The following is a 15,363-nucleotide window of genomic DNA, read 5'->3' on the forward strand; positions in this document are numbered from 1 at the left end:
CAGCACCGGCCCCACCCACTTTGGTGCCGCTGCCGCGTTTGCGTCGTCGCGATTCGTAGCCGGGCGACAAGCCCTCCATTGCCGGGGGCTCGCCATACAATTCGGGTCTCATGATGAGATTATCCAACTCTCCAGTTGACTGGGGCGCGTCAAAGCGCTGATCCACTCCTTGCTCAAAGCCTTCCGAGTTGCCTGCAAGACGGTAGGTAACTGTAATACCAGAAACACAGTCAAACGACGGAATCGAGGAACATGATCTGTATTTTATTGGCTCGAATACTAAGTTCGTGGGTTAAGTTCAATACGTTGTAGATTTCAAGTCGGAGTTTTTAAGCTGCAAAGTATTTTGAAGAATTCCATCGAACTAATTGTATTTAAAACTAGAACCCATGACCATTACGAACCTTCTTCGCTGAGGGCTAACGGATAGGGTTCCAGATCATTCTTGTCGCTCTTATTCAGGAACAGGGATTGCGTGTCATCTTTGGTTTGATCCCAATTTTCAGGCAATTCACCAATTGGACCACCATCTAAAAATATGAGCGGATATTCTATTTCTTTACGAGAAAGGAATTAATTGGTAAACAAAATTATTTTGTAAAAAAAATAAAATAAACCTAGTTATTCACGTTTACCAATTTCAAATTACATTTAAGAATGACGAAGTAGACTTGCTAGAAAAGCAGAATTTGCATAATTCTGCCTTATTGATTTATCGAAAAACAAAAATTACTAAAATCAATGTTTGAATAAAACAAAACACCCTTCCCATTTCATCCACGAAGCTTATAACATTGTGCCTCTAAGTAAACTATTTAAGTTTCCCCTTAAGGAAATTCATCTTCATTCATAATTGTTATTCACGATAAAAATCGATAGTTATATTTAGACCTTTAAATATGAAAGGTCACTATTGATACCAGTGGAAAGAGTTTCTACGCAGCAAAGGGCGGCGCAGGGGAACACCTGTTGCTAAATATAGAGCGCAGTCCAGCCGGTGATCGATACGTGGACCAAAACAACAACCGACTGATAAAAAAGCCAGACTCGCCAGGATACCTTACTTTAGCACCCTAAACGTCACCACGCATTCAAAAACAAAGAAAGCAGAGCAAAAAAATGAAAATCGAAAATTAAATGGCGACTCACCTTTGTTTGTCGGTGTCGGAACCGCGTCGCAGACGAAGAGAACCGCGAAAATCGCGGTTGTACTGATTAGTAACATGATTGCGAACTATCAGGACACGTATAATTGTAGACTTTCAAAGACTTGGAGGATCCCTGGTCTGGAACACCGGATGCGGGCGTGTAGAGTCAGCACGCAGGCAGCGAGTGTCGTCGGTCGGAGCCCAAGCTGGAGAGAAAACCCATCGCTCCTGTCGATAAACTCGCGACATGCGCAGTGTGATTTGCAGGGACGCACTCAGACGATAGCAGTGATAAAGATTCCAGTCGCACTTATGATTTTATATGCTAATAACTCTTATTTTTTAGTTTAGTTTTCTCTCAACTTCGCCTATGCGAAACCGTTATTTTAAATAATAAACTTCAAAGAAGTTTGGAGCGGTCAATTAAGGAACGGTAAAAGCAATGTAAAAAGTCGCAAATTGTTACCTAATGCAGCTGCGTGAAGTTAGAAAAGGTTTCACAAAGAGCCTCAGGAGATTTGAAGTTAAAAAAAAACATTAAAGATTCAGTCTTTTTTATCCATCTAAATCGCCGCATTTGATTTGGGTCTAGCCTCAAATATTCTTAGCCTGTAGTCCGTCCCTGCATGCTGACGTCCGATGCTGCTGAGCTAAACATGCCCTTCATAAAAGGAGTCTTATTGTGTGGAATGGAAGGAACCAGACGACAGAGGCGTCAGTCCTCATTAATTACGATACATTAAACATGTTACAGCTTTTTATTCAGTAGCTTTGTACACGCCTTTCATTGCCTACTGAAAATTACTGTTCTTGCCTGATTTTGTGAAACACCTACATCTTTTTTATTAGAAAAATCTTTCTTAATTCATTGCCTCATCAACGCTCAGGCTCTTTCTCGTTTAAAATCTTAATTTCATTAGTAAAGTAGGTACCTATGTAAGTACAAGGTAATGAGGTAAGAAATTTTGTAATTTACTTCTAAAAGGGTGATAAAAAGTGGAAAAGTTAGTATGAAACATTTTCTTGGTGGGCAGATTTAATTAAAATTTCTGTGGTCTTTAACGCTTTTTGATTTAATTAATGAAAACCCTATTTTATTCGGCAGGGTTGAAAGAATTTGCGTTTGTATAGAACTTAGATGGGCCCAAAGGTTGACTGGGAGAATACCTTATGACTTTAATAAGTTCGCCTTTTGTACTTTGATCTACCTAAATGTGTGCAATTAAGTCTTGAAAGCGCGAGTTTTCCCAGCTGAATCCTAATGTGGTACATTTAGTACTAGTTTTTCCTACAATTTAAACAAAGCATCTGATAGCTTTTCAATACAACAGTACGTAAGTAACTACCTACCTTTATCTTTGTGTAGATAAATATAGAATAGTGCTATATGCGACTGTACATAGTTGAAGACACAATGGGCAGCTTAACAAGCGCGATCTTCTCGTTCAGACACTTAACCACACAAAGGGTAACTGGTCAACCAATGAAAGGTAGATTCGCAGCGAACGTCCTGTAAACACGTGGTACAGCCGTAATAACGGACACAATGGACACAGTATTAAGGTTGCAATCTTTTTAAGACCACGTAAGCAAGTACCACGAGACCTTTTATACACCGAGAATAATACCTATCTCAAAGATGAAGGGTGTGGGTGGGTTGGTCTATATTTAGCGCTTTCTAAGATTGAAAGCATTATTGTGACCTTCAACCTTCAGAGAAACCTATTCAGATTTATATGAAAACACTTAAAACTGTAACGAAAAACCTCAACCTTTCAGAGATGATCATAAATCACCAGAAATCAGGGACAAAAGACATCAAACAATAGCATGATGGGGATATTACTTCAGAGCAAGATGACAATAATGTAGGGATACTTGAAAATATTGAGGATCATCACAGAATATGTCCAATGGCGCAGGTTCCCCCACTAGGTGGACCGACGATCTGGTGAGGGTCGCGGGAGGTGCCTGGATGCGGGCAGCGTAGGACCGGTCGTCGTGGTAGTCCTTAGTCCAGCAGTGGACGTCATTGGCGGAAACCAACGAATCGAAGGTTTGTCCAATGATGAGAATGGGAGACATCTGAAGTCTGAACAAGTTGGCTCCCAAAATACTCACATAAATAACAGGTATAATATGTAGAGAGCATTACTGAGATTCCTGTCAAACGATTTGTTGAACTGACTTTATCGTACATTATGAACTGTCAAATAATTATGATTGCTTTACACAATTCCACCTCAGGAGATAATGGAGTTATAGGTCTAGCGCCGCTTAACTCAGTTAGTAGGTACCTGAGCGTGCAGGAGGGGTAACGTGTGACGTAAACAAGCTGTCACGGGATGAAGCTATTTTAAATGACTGCATGTTATACTTACGAGCAAAAATATGGAATCACTCCCTTGTGTTTTGTTCCGAGCGATCTTTAAGAACTGAATGACTATGCATGTATCTGTGGTATCAATTTAAAGTTTGTAATATTACCTTTAAAATGGTGTCATCTTTATTTGTCTTCTATTAGTCATTTAGTTATTGTGATCGGTCTAAACAAATAGGGTGTTTCCATATTTTTGCTCGCGAGTGTAGCTATAACATTATTAAATCATCTATTGATAGATAATAGACGAACACTCTTTGCCGTCAATCCGTAAAAGAGTATTATTCAACGCAAAACCTAACGAAACGCAAAACAGAACGGATTTAGATGACAAGAATTTATAACGCAGACAAACTGAATTTCATGCGGGCGAGGCCGCGGATAAGCGCTAGTAAGTTAATAAAATCAAACATTATAGGCTCTAGGGACTGCTAAGAGCTTTTATATGACTGTGGCCGATTTGCCGATTTAGTAGGTAAAATAAAACCAGAACATACATTGTGGGAACAAATATTTATTTTTTATGTATAAAAAAATACATAGAGTACTTATCGATAATTGTGACATACCATCTACTAATAAAATGTCTAAGCAAAAAGCTACTAATAGGTACTTACATCATTTATCATAATTTTATTAGTTAATTAAGTACCTAACTAATTAAAATTCATCAGATGTCACACTCATACTTTACTTGTATAAATACAAAAATTACATCCACTTTTTTGTACTACAAATTAAGAATTTTGTATCATAAACACATAATAATGAAAATGGCATCACTTAAAAATTTATGTATCTTACAAGCTAGAAAAAAACAAATAAAATTACTACCTAATCACTTTTATATAAATTGAAAAATACAGTCAAATTGAAAATCAATATTATTTCCCTAATAAAACAATATTTTTAAAATTTATTGCTGTTAAATCTTTTATAATTTTTTTTACTGAAACAACACAGTTTGTTGATTATTTGCTTTTAATTGTGATGATATACAATACCTACATACATATATTATCTGCCTAACTAAAGTTTAATTGTGTAGTGGAACATTTAGCTACAAATTTTGAATTTTTATGTATATCATAAACTTGGCTTGACACGCTACCGCGTCTTTCGATTACATAATAATTACAATATTTAAGTTTAAAATAAATCATTTAAATAAGTCTTTCATAATATACAAATAACAGTTAATGTGGGGAAGAAGTTTAGTATGCTAGATTTAAGAAAGTAAGAACAGTAGGAAATAATGACAGAGATGAGATAAACTTGAATAATGTAGTCTGCACCAATAAAATTTGGCAATTTGATACAAGAAATACAACTGTTTCAGTTCTAAAGATGATTTTTGTTTAAATTTATTAAAGTTTAGAGACTGACATCGTTATGATTAATTACACAATTTAAAAGCTAATTTTAGGCCACATTGTTTCATTTTAAATTATCAAATTATATATAGGTGTGTAGTTGTGGACTATAATTTATTATGTAAAAATTAAATGCACACATCCACAACTATTGATCCTTATTTTATTAATAGCCAACGAAACAACTTTTCCTATTATTTAAACACTGCTATATTGGTTACTATGTACACATCATACATTCAAAATGAAGTTTGATATAGTAATATTAAATGAAATACTATTTTTGCTATCTAATTGTACTCAAGTAAGCTAAGTAGCTACTATGAAATTTATAAATGGTATAATGTCAATCAGAAAAAAGATGTTTTTTTAAGGTTCAGCCAAACCAACGCGATCACACGCGTGCAGCGATGGCGATCAATGCGTAAGTCTGGTCGCCATCGCTGCACGCCGACTGATCGCGTTGGTTTGGCCGAACCCTAACTAATAATGTAAATCCTGACATTATTTTTAACTTGAATGAAGAAAAAATGATCCTTATAGCTTACAGTATAAAAAAATATTGCAATTTGATCATCACAAAGATAAAGAGTACCTACATATAATTATTTCACTCATTGTTACAGCAAAAAATTAAAACTGATACATATCTACCTACTTCTTTTTAATTTTCTTAACAACTTTCCTTTTGACATTTTTCTTTCTTCTTTTGTCTTTTTCGCTATCTGAACTAGAACTAGTTGAGTCACTGCTGGAGTCTGAACTACTGGTAGAACTAGAAGAAGTATCACTAGTGTCACTACTACTAGAGGATGATGAATCTTTCCTTTTTCTTCTCAACCTTTTCTTTCTGTTATCCGATTCACTAGAAGAACTAGAATCGGAGCTAGTACTTGATTCTGATGAGGAGGAGTCTGATGACGTAGACACTTTGCGTTTTCTTTTGTTTTTGTCTTTTTTCGAAATATTCTTTCCCTTGTCACCTTTCTTTGATTTGTCACTGTTCTTTGATCTATGTTTTTGCTTTTTTTCCACAGGAGGAGTTTGAGGTTCAATATCTTTTCTGCTCTTTTTTGACTTATGGCTATTATTTTTTGATTCTTCTAGTTGTCGTTTTTTACCTTTGTGTTGAGGCTCATCTTTGCTATAGGATCTATCTCTACTTTTTTCATTCCTATGGGAAGCTCTATCATCACCTCTAGCATTACTGTGATCCCTCTTTCTAGACATTGATTTATTTTTGTTTGTCTTGTGAGAATTATAATCATTTTCTCTATTTTTGATATCATTGCTTTGAGAATTATTTCTTTTGACATTGTCATTTTCTCTTTGCTCATAGATTTCAGGACTAGTATCATGATTATTGTGATAGGTATTTTTTTCCTCTCTTCTATTATGAATTATATCAACAGATCTATCTTTTTCATTCCTAGACTTATCTTTCACTGCACTTGATTCTCTTTTTGAATCTTCTCTTTCATATGAGCTACTTCTTTCTCTCTGATTCTTTTCTGCCTTCTTCCTCTCATGTTCCACATGTCTTGTATCATATTCTTTATTTGTTCTTTCAGAGGACCAATCATTTTTCTGTCTTGCTTCATTTGTTCTTTGTTGAGAATTGTCTTTTTCTTTATATTTTTTGTTATTTGTCACCTCTTCTTTTTGATTGCTTTTATCATGATCTTTTTTTTCATGTCTTTGCCTTTCTTCAACAACATCTTCTATTGAACTACTTCTTTCCCGATGATTCTTTTGTTTTTTTACATCTGTCACCCTATTCTTTCTTTCATGCTCTTTATTACGTTTTTGTCTTTCGTCATCTTGTCTTTCAGAACTACTTGTTTCTCTACGGCTTTTTGTTCTAGTTACATCATTATTCTTTTCATAGTCCCTGTCATGTTTTTGGTTCCTTTTGTCACTATGCCTGTCTTTGGAGCTAGTTGCTTCTCTATTGTTGGATCTACCATCTCCATCTCTGTTTTTCTTGTTATAATCCCTTTCATGAGATCTTTCGCGTTTTCTTTCTTCTCCATGTCTTTTATGTTTGTCCTTTTCTCTATCATTATGATGATTACCTTTTCTGTCTCTGTTCCGATCTTCATTTCCATGTTTTTTTGATTTATGTCTAAAAGAGTCATCTTTAGCTTCTTCGTCATCAAAATGTTGCACTCCTCTGCCTTTGCCAAGCCACCTCATTTTAGAAACGGACTGTGAGAAATCTACGTGTATACGTCTGTCATCAATTAAAACATTGTCCATTTTAAAATAAGCATCTTCACAAGATTTTTTATCAGAAAACTCTATAAATGCATACTGCAATGAATCACCAGTCTTTTTATCTCGAATGACTTCACAGCTTTCAATTTTACCAAATCTACTAAATATGATTTCTAAATCCTCATCTGTGGTAACTGGATTTAGTTTACATACAAACAGTACATTTTCAGGTGGAGCTATGTCGGCATCAGGCAAGTCACCAACAATTTCCAAGATGGTAGCTCGAGCTTTAGCCTCTTTTTCTTCAATAATTTCTTGAATTTCTGCAGCAGATTTACCTTCAGTTTCATCGAGCTCTTCGTCAGGAGCTATTCGGCCTCCTTTCAACCTTTCCGCACTGGGAGAAGGTGACCGGGATGGTGCACGAAATCCTTTAGGATCACTGAATGGATCATCTAAAACAACTGTGTGAGTAATTCGCACGTCTTGGTAAGGTCTATGAGTCTCATCACAGATTGCCTCGTTTAATTTACGCAAAACTTCATGACCCTCAGTAACCTCGCCAATCACACAGTGTATGCCGTCTAAGGAATCTAATTCTGAGCCAAGAGTGAGGAAAAATTGCGACCCTACCATCATATCATCTGTGCACACCATTGATAGTAATCCAGCGCTCGTATGACGAATTTTAGGCATTTTCTCGCCGGAGAAGAAACGTTTCTCTGGACCCTCCAAAAGACCAAAAATAGACTCACCGCCTGACCCCTCGCCAGAAGGGTCGCCAGTCTGCGCTATAAATCCACTTCTTATTGTGTGAAATAGGTTGAAGTTGTAGTATTTCATCTTGCATAGTTTCAGAAAGTTGAGACATGTCACTGGACGTTGTTCTAAGTACAAATCCACGGTGATGTCACCAAGAGTCGTCTCTATTACCACCGCCATTTCAAAAGGGAGTATTATTCCTTGAAGATAATTTTAAAAGGCACTATTTAACATTATTACTATCGATGTTTTTGTAGCAATATTTTTGACACATCATACAAATTCTAACCTCAAATTATATTTTTTAATTTTCGTGCGTCAGTCGCAGGGTACGGAAACTTCCATACTACGATCAAACTTGCTTCCAAACAGCGACTTCAGTCGATAAATTCCAATACTTTTTTTTTTTTCTTTCTCCCCCCCCTCCATGTCCTTGCCATGATCACAAATTATTGTGTTCCTACTAAATTTCTTCTAAATCGGTTCAACGATTCTTGAAATAACACCATTTTATAAAAAAATTGGTCACATCATCATAAGGTGATCAATTTTACGATTGGCCACGATATAAATGCATATTAGTGTTAAATATGATTTATTACTTATTAATCAATAAACTTAAATGAGAAAAATTCAATAAAAATAAAGAAAAGATACCAATTGAAATAATTATAAAATTATTTGTTTTCACCCGGTGTAAACACCCACGGGTGGAATGAAACGGGTTTTTATTGGGTTTTTACCCTCATGTGGGTTTTTACCCGGGTGGAAACCCATCTCTAAATTCGCAATAGATATGATGCCAATCGCCCCAGTGTTCGTCTACGATCTGATTGAACTTAATGTTAGCATTGTAGTCATCCTTATGTATGTCTAGGTTGAAATGAATTGTCGGAGTAAGAATAAGGGATTCAAAATTTACAGAAAATATCGGAAGAAAGGAGGTTCTGTGGACTGGGGCTTGGATTGATATAAATTTACGAAAACTAATAATTACACAAGGAGGAGATTTACGTGACCAATAAGAGGAAGTATCAATTAAATCATTAAGTCTGTTGAGTTTGCTATATATAGGATGGTCAGCAAATTGAAGTACACGGAAAAGATACTTGTCACATAAATATTGGCGGCGTAATTTCAATGGGGGCTCAACACATTCAGCTTGCAAGGCATTGATTGGACTCGATTTCATAGCACCAGCTATAATCCTTAGCGCTTTAGATTGAATCGCATCCAATTTACTTAAACCAACTAAATTACAAGGCTCTAGATAGAAACTGCCATAGTCAAATACACTTCTTATAATAGCATTGTATAAAAGTCTTAATGACGCTGGGTGAGCACCCCACCAGACTCCAGAAACACATCTTAAAATATTTAAAAGCTTTTCAGATTTTGCAGCAATGCTATAACAATGAGGAAGCAATACTTTTTAACTACCCTAAAACGCTTTAGATGTCGCTGCTCCTGTTTCCTTCATATTTTCATTTTTTTCTTAATTAAAATATATTTCAGAATATTGTTAATTACAATGTGAAAACTTTTTTTAAAATGAAATTAATTTGTTTTAATTTAAAACTGAACGGTGACATTTTTTGTTATAATTTACATAATAGAGTAGTAGAAATTACTATTTAACATATGGCAACTTTGTTTTTCCTCCAAAATGGCCGGTGTTGTTTTTGTTAGGTTGAATGCATTCTTGTTTTCTTAGCCATCGTTTATGAGTTCTGTGGCCCTATTAAAGTATTGAAGAGTCGAGTCAAATTCAAGTTCATTCCTTCGTACCTGCTGCTGTTCTGGTTCATCGGAGTTTTGTTCGTTCCTTCGTGAATCGCGAAGAAACTTTCTGTTATGTTCACAAGTGATCTGAGTTTTCTCAAAGTGCAAATGCTTTTTTAGTGTTGTTGAAAACTTTGCGAAAAGACGCTTTTGGTGTATAATATTATGTGTGTTCATAAATAAAGTAAAATTATTAAATTGAAAAGTTTTTGTTTATTTGCATTTCCATGTGCAATGTAGAATTTTTCCAAATCCATTGTTTTGAAAATAATACAATACGTACACCATAAAGATAAATATTTTCAAAATAATGGATTTGAAAAAATTCTACATTGTACATCATAAAAACAATAATTCTTTGAAGGTTATGAGGGCCTATGTGTGCGTGAACTGTGTGTATGTGTGCGTGGACTTTATGTATGTATGTGTGCGTGTACTATGTGTCTATGTGAGCGTTACGTACGTAGGTTAAGTACAGCGAATTTAACACCAGGCTGTCAATTAGTAGGCTCAAAAATTTGACAGAGAGGGTTCTCTATTTCCTATGTATTACTTTTCTCTATGGTCAGTCGCGTCCAAAGAGCATAAAAGAGTAAGAGACGGCACTCCATAGATATTTTTTGAGCTCACGCACACATATGCATTTTAGAGAACGACCCGCAAATCTTTACCAACCGCACAAACTACAGGCGGAGCTACCAACATAATGCCTTATTTTCTGACAGTATTAGTGACATATGATATCTAGTATAGGAACCTTCAATATTTTAGTGATTACTATTTTTATTTTATACTATGTGTAAGTAAAACGAAGTTTTGTAACGTAAATTATTTATTTCGAAATAAAATAGGTATATTACAATAAGTATTGAACATGACATAGCAGTTGTAGGCATGAGGAATTATTGAAAATTATAACAAAGTACAGAAATGATAATTTTGTAAACTTTTATTTTCACAACTTTTTCTAAGAAAAAATAGGATTTTTATTTATAAACATCTTTAATTTTCTTATCAGCTGATCGAACCTCAGCCTCAAGATTACTTTTCAATGCTTTGTTGCTGTGCTTTTTTACTTTTGTCAGCAAAATTGTTTTCACTTTGTATGAAGCTGTCATTAATGATTTTACAACTTTTTCTTAGAAAAAGGTAACTTAATATTTTAAACATCTTATCATAAATTTCTTTATTATGTTGTTGACATTTAAACCAACTAAAATTACAATTTGTACTCAACATTAAGAAAATGAATTTTCCAACATTTTCCATATATATCTGGTCGGCAATATGGTCATGATAAAATTGTTTAGCTTCATTTACGGTGGTACATAATTGAATTGTTGGATAAACGAGACTTTTTTTATCATGCCACCATTCGCGAAGAGATATATATGCATACAAATCATTGTCAACAGGAGTTTTCACGCTCAAACACTCTTCACAAATTAAACAAGAACTGTTCTGTAATAGTTTGGCAGCTAAATACCCGCTTACATATACTACTGGTTGGTTTTCAAGGCTACACAAATTTTCAATGGGCTGTTCTAAGTTTTCAGGGTCCGGGATAGACAACACAGGATAAAATTCAGTGTCTGTGGAATCTTGAACATTAATTTTTATTTCTGTTGTTTTTAAATTAGTTTTTAAAATGTCTTTATATTCCAGCATATGTTTATTGTTGTCTGCTTCACAATTAGCACTTCTGCTATGAGGCACTTTCAGCCCAGTAACCATGCTTGTTTTAAGCGCTGCAGTAAAGTGCGTGATAGTGGGATTTCTATTGGTTACACTGTGTTGCCTAATGATTCCAAATAAGTTTTCCAGAGAGTCTTGGTTAAACTGTCTAAGGTTCATATATTTAAACCCTTCATTCTTTAACTTTTCCCAAATATCGTTTAAGGATTTGATAGATATTTGATATCCCTTTACGCATTTAACATTTTTTAGTATCGTGTTTTCTGCTGTTATAAATTTTATGGTTTTTAACTTATCAGTATAAAAGGTCCAAGACTCAATGTGATTACTTGATGTGGAAACATTTTCCCGGATCCCTTTCTTTACGTCATTTAAAGATGATGGACCATTTGTACAATCAAATAGTTTATCTAACTGTTCAATCACAAATGCTGTATCATTGCAATCAGAAACTTCTTTCCATGCCATCATTTTTAAAATAGCTGCCACGGTATTACTCAGAGCATGCGCAGCATACTTCACCCTCATCTTAGTTTTGAATGTTGGATTTACAATGGTACTATTCAGTTTTTTAATATTTAAAAAATTTCTGTTGTGTTCTTCTGCAACTACCTTCGCTATATTCCTTATTGTTTTTTTTGCATTTTGTAACTGTCGCCAAAGCCTCTTCTCTTTAATTGTAAATGTTGATGAAGTGTCTGTAATAAAAACATTTCCATTAGTAAAAAAAACAACATTAAAGCAAATTGAATTGAATATTGGTTAATTAATCAGCAATTTTACTTAGTTTTTTAAATTAGGTATGTTTTATCTTACCTTTCATTTCAATGTTTTTCTTAGGTCTTTTATAACTGTGGACTAATATTTCTGCCTGTGCATCTTGATGGCAAATGTTTTTATCATCTGAAATATTATAAATATGCAAATTAGTTTAAAATTTATTTTGTTGTTTTATGAAACATATTATTTCCAAATCAATCAATCATTATCAAGTTTTAAAAAAATGCAAAGACAGGATAATGATAGCTCTTCTCATAAAATATGAAGCGTGGGCCCACCTTCAATAACAATGACATAATATTAAATTAAAGGCATTTAGAGGTTTTAATGTTCTGCATTCTGGATGCGGTCTGCGGGTATGTCAAGACAATCTGTAAGTGGTCGTGATAAGGCAATCAGTCACGTGTGCTTTGCGTTCTTTGTTCGTATCCGCACGGTCAAATCGCATTAATATAAAATGTACAGAAACCTAGAATGTTGTACATATAAGTTCATTTTGACCTGACTGCAGACTGCAGAACGCATCCAGGGTGGCATTCTTTAGTTTGAGGGAAGGCATATTTTAGAAGGTAAATAATTAGTTTGTACACTTACCATGAGTAATGGGTTTATAGGTCATATGTTCTGGTGCATTGGAAGTAGAAGGAAGAGGTTCAAAAGTTGTTTTCGCAGAAATACCAGAATCTGGTATATCCACAGCTCCCAAACATGTTGAATTTAGTTGTTTGGTTGTAGTTGTAAGGGGAACTGAAAGCAGATAATGAAATGTGAATTGGGTAATAAAATGTCATGTTCTTACCCAACTTTAGGGTACAATCAGTCTAGTACATGTCTTGCTCACATTAAAAATTACTAGCTTATAAATATTATTAAACTAGCTGACCTGGCTAATTAATGTAGATTGCCTAAAATTTTTCAAATTGGTCCGGTACTTTTTTTGAAGAATTTGTATTACACAAATTACTAAAGTCCCTCTAACTCAACACACATTCTAAGCTAAATTGTGTTACGAGTGGGTTTACTACAATATTCAAGCTGTGGGGTTCTAACCCACACTTTAGGCTATCTTGGCTCGAGTTACGGAGCCGATCAAATACAAACAAACAATTAAATATTTCCTTTTTATATTATTAGTATAATTTTAGATAAACATACCTCGTTCAACTGGATTTGACTTCTTTGGAATGCAATATCAATGATCATAAAGAACTGTAACAAAGTATAGATATAATTAATAATTGAAATTATATATTATTTATTGATAAGCATACAACACATGTTTGTGGTTACAAAGAAAGAACCTTGTTAAATTGCATTCGGTTGGTTTGTTTTGGAAACCAAAGAAAATTAATTAAGACATCTAAAGAAAAATTGATAGATAGTAAATTAAATTTAAAAAAAATAATTGAAGTCATCATCATACCTGTCTTGAGGTTTTCTTTATTGGAGTCTTTTACATGAAGAGGAAACTCTGTCAAAACTTCATCTGGCAAGATGGGATTGCTCAATTCCAGTGTTGGAATAGCTGAGTTCTTCAGCCGAGTTCCTTTGGCATTGAAGGATTCAGGAGTGAAGTGCCCACCACAAACAAACTTCAGTTGGTGTAACTTTTCAATAGGTACATATGCTAAGTCTTCTAAGCCAGCATTTTTAACCCACATTCGACAACTGAAATAAGAAATACCTATTAGAAAAGAAAAAGAATAACAAACTGAAATTTATTCATCAACTAATTTCTTTTAGTATTGTTATGCAATTCATTTGCAGAGTACGAAACAAAATACTGAAATTAAAAATTGGTTATGGTTATTTACTGTATGATTAAAAATATTAATCCCAGCCTTTAAGTTTACACAATCAGTAAAATTATCTTGTAATAAATGAGTGTTATTAGAAACTCACCGGTCAGAATCCAGAGGAAACCTACTCAAAAGTAAGGGTGATCCACCACGACTTCGCCTCTTATTACAAATAACGCACTTCTTGTTGTTTCTACTCTCCATTATCAGTAGAAGCCTAAAATGAAATAGGTATTAATTAAACAAAGCCTATAATTTCTCTCCAACCAGTGTCAATGCCCTGGTTCATGCATTTACCAGTTTTGAAAGTACATTTACATTTTCATCACATAGGGTTGTTTTTAATGAATAATAGATTTGTAATAGATCTAATATTTCAAGTAAGTAGATAACATACCCATTAAACAGAAAAGTAAATAAGAGTTTAAACTTCTGTAGAAGTTGAAACACAGCTTATTTAAAAGAGTCTCTATCTCACAAAAAACATAACACTGAACAGCAAACTTTATCACGCCCGATACGGAGGAACTTAATCAACTCAACGTAAACGACAGAAAAGTTTATTTACAGTAATATTGCACCAAATCTGAGAAAATAACTTCACACGAATCAATTCGCCGGTTAAAAACTCAAACTCAATTGACAGACATTTTTTTTCATTTGTCAAACTAACAATACTACCAACATAAGGACACTAACAATTATTTTTAGTATGGTGGTATTGATCCGCGGGTTCCCCTGCTATAGTGAGATCAATCCAAAATGCACTTTATTGCTTAAGGGATAAGGTTGTATATCAATTGCTACATATAGAGACTAGTTTTTGTATGAGAAGTGTCTACCCACTGGTCGCGTCTTTTGTCTATGGTATTAGTGTTGTGTGTACTTAGCAATTTACGGTTTTAGTTATTTCGGTTATTTGCAATAACGTTACTTAGTTATTAAAATGAGTGTGGACTGTGGACTCGTCAATATTAAAAATGAAGAAGTCCTAAAATTTTATAAACTTCCTATTTATAGAATGCTTAGCTTAGCACTGATGAGACAAATAATAGAAGTTTTGGGGTTTTTCTACTCATTTGTAATCTTGCCTTGATAGCGCTATCTAGACGATACGATTAGTACTGTAAAGCATAGCAATATGGTGCCAATTAGTTAGGTAATAGTCTCAATAATGTACAATAGATGTCACTAATCCAGAAATAATATTTTTATAGATGACCCACGCTGAACTGTCCCAACAAACTCAACGACAGGGGGCGCTACCATCGTTCAACTATATGGTTTCCAACATGGCAAAAATCGGAACCAGCGATCCGGTATTGACGGTGGTGGGCGCCCCACTGTAAATGTCATTGATAGGACAGTTCAGTATTTTGGAACTATAGGTACCCCAATTTTTGGACTATGTTGCTGTGAATGCCTCG

The 15,363-nt window shown here is 34.5% G+C and overlaps 3 protein-coding genes across 5 annotated transcripts in view; all 3 read right to left on the minus strand.

The window, feature by feature from the left end:
* LOC135078914 (putative neuropeptide precursor protein) overlaps nucleotides 1-1,372 on the minus strand; it is a 2,851-nt gene extending 1,479 nt beyond the window's left edge. Inside the window, exons 1-3 of one of the 3 annotated variants that reach the window (XM_063973493.1) lie at nucleotides 1,150-1,370; nucleotides 405-530; nucleotides 1-192 (exon numbers count right to left, since the gene is read on the minus strand). The exon at nucleotides 1-192 is cut by the window's left edge and continues 46 nt beyond it. In XM_063973493.1, coding sequence (XP_063829563.1) covers nucleotides 1-192; nucleotides 405-530; nucleotides 1,150-1,225 — 394 coding nt within the window. In that variant the 5' untranslated portion in view covers nucleotides 1,226-1,370. Of the gene's footprint in view, nucleotides 211-404; nucleotides 531-1,149 lie in introns of all 3 variants that reach the window. The other 2 variants (XM_063973492.1, XM_063973494.1) reach the window with 2 other exon arrangements.
* Nucleotides 1,373-4,028: 2,656 nt separating this feature from the next.
* On the minus strand, nucleotides 4,029-8,198 carry LOC135078917 (peptidyl-prolyl cis-trans isomerase sig-7). Its single transcript, XM_063973498.1, has one exon. The coding sequence runs from the start codon at nucleotides 8,058-8,060 to the stop codon at nucleotides 5,556-5,558; it is 2,505 nt and encodes an 834-aa protein (XP_063829568.1). The 5' UTR covers nucleotides 8,061-8,198; the 3' UTR covers nucleotides 4,029-5,555.
* A 2,590-nt stretch (nucleotides 8,199-10,788) lies between these two features.
* LOC135078500 (THAP domain-containing protein 5-like) lies at nucleotides 10,789-14,662 on the minus strand. The gene is made up of 6 exons (XM_063973042.1): nucleotides 14,040-14,662; nucleotides 13,561-13,805; nucleotides 13,293-13,346; nucleotides 12,732-12,884; nucleotides 12,174-12,260; nucleotides 10,789-12,055 (listed from the first exon to the last, which is right to left on the minus strand). Exons 1-3 carry the CDS (start codon nucleotides 14,138-14,140, stop codon nucleotides 13,330-13,332), a joined length of 363 nt encoding a protein of 120 aa, XP_063829112.1. The 5' UTR covers nucleotides 14,141-14,662; the 3' UTR covers nucleotides 10,789-12,055; nucleotides 12,174-12,260; nucleotides 12,732-12,884; nucleotides 13,293-13,329.
* Between the last annotated feature and the right edge of the window lie 701 nt (nucleotides 14,663-15,363).

Source organism: Ostrinia nubilalis, chromosome 15, assembly GCF_963855985.1.
Source record: "Ostrinia nubilalis chromosome 15, ilOstNubi1.1, whole genome shotgun sequence".
NCBI classification, from domain to species: Eukaryota; Metazoa; Arthropoda; class Insecta; order Lepidoptera; family Crambidae; genus Ostrinia; species Ostrinia nubilalis.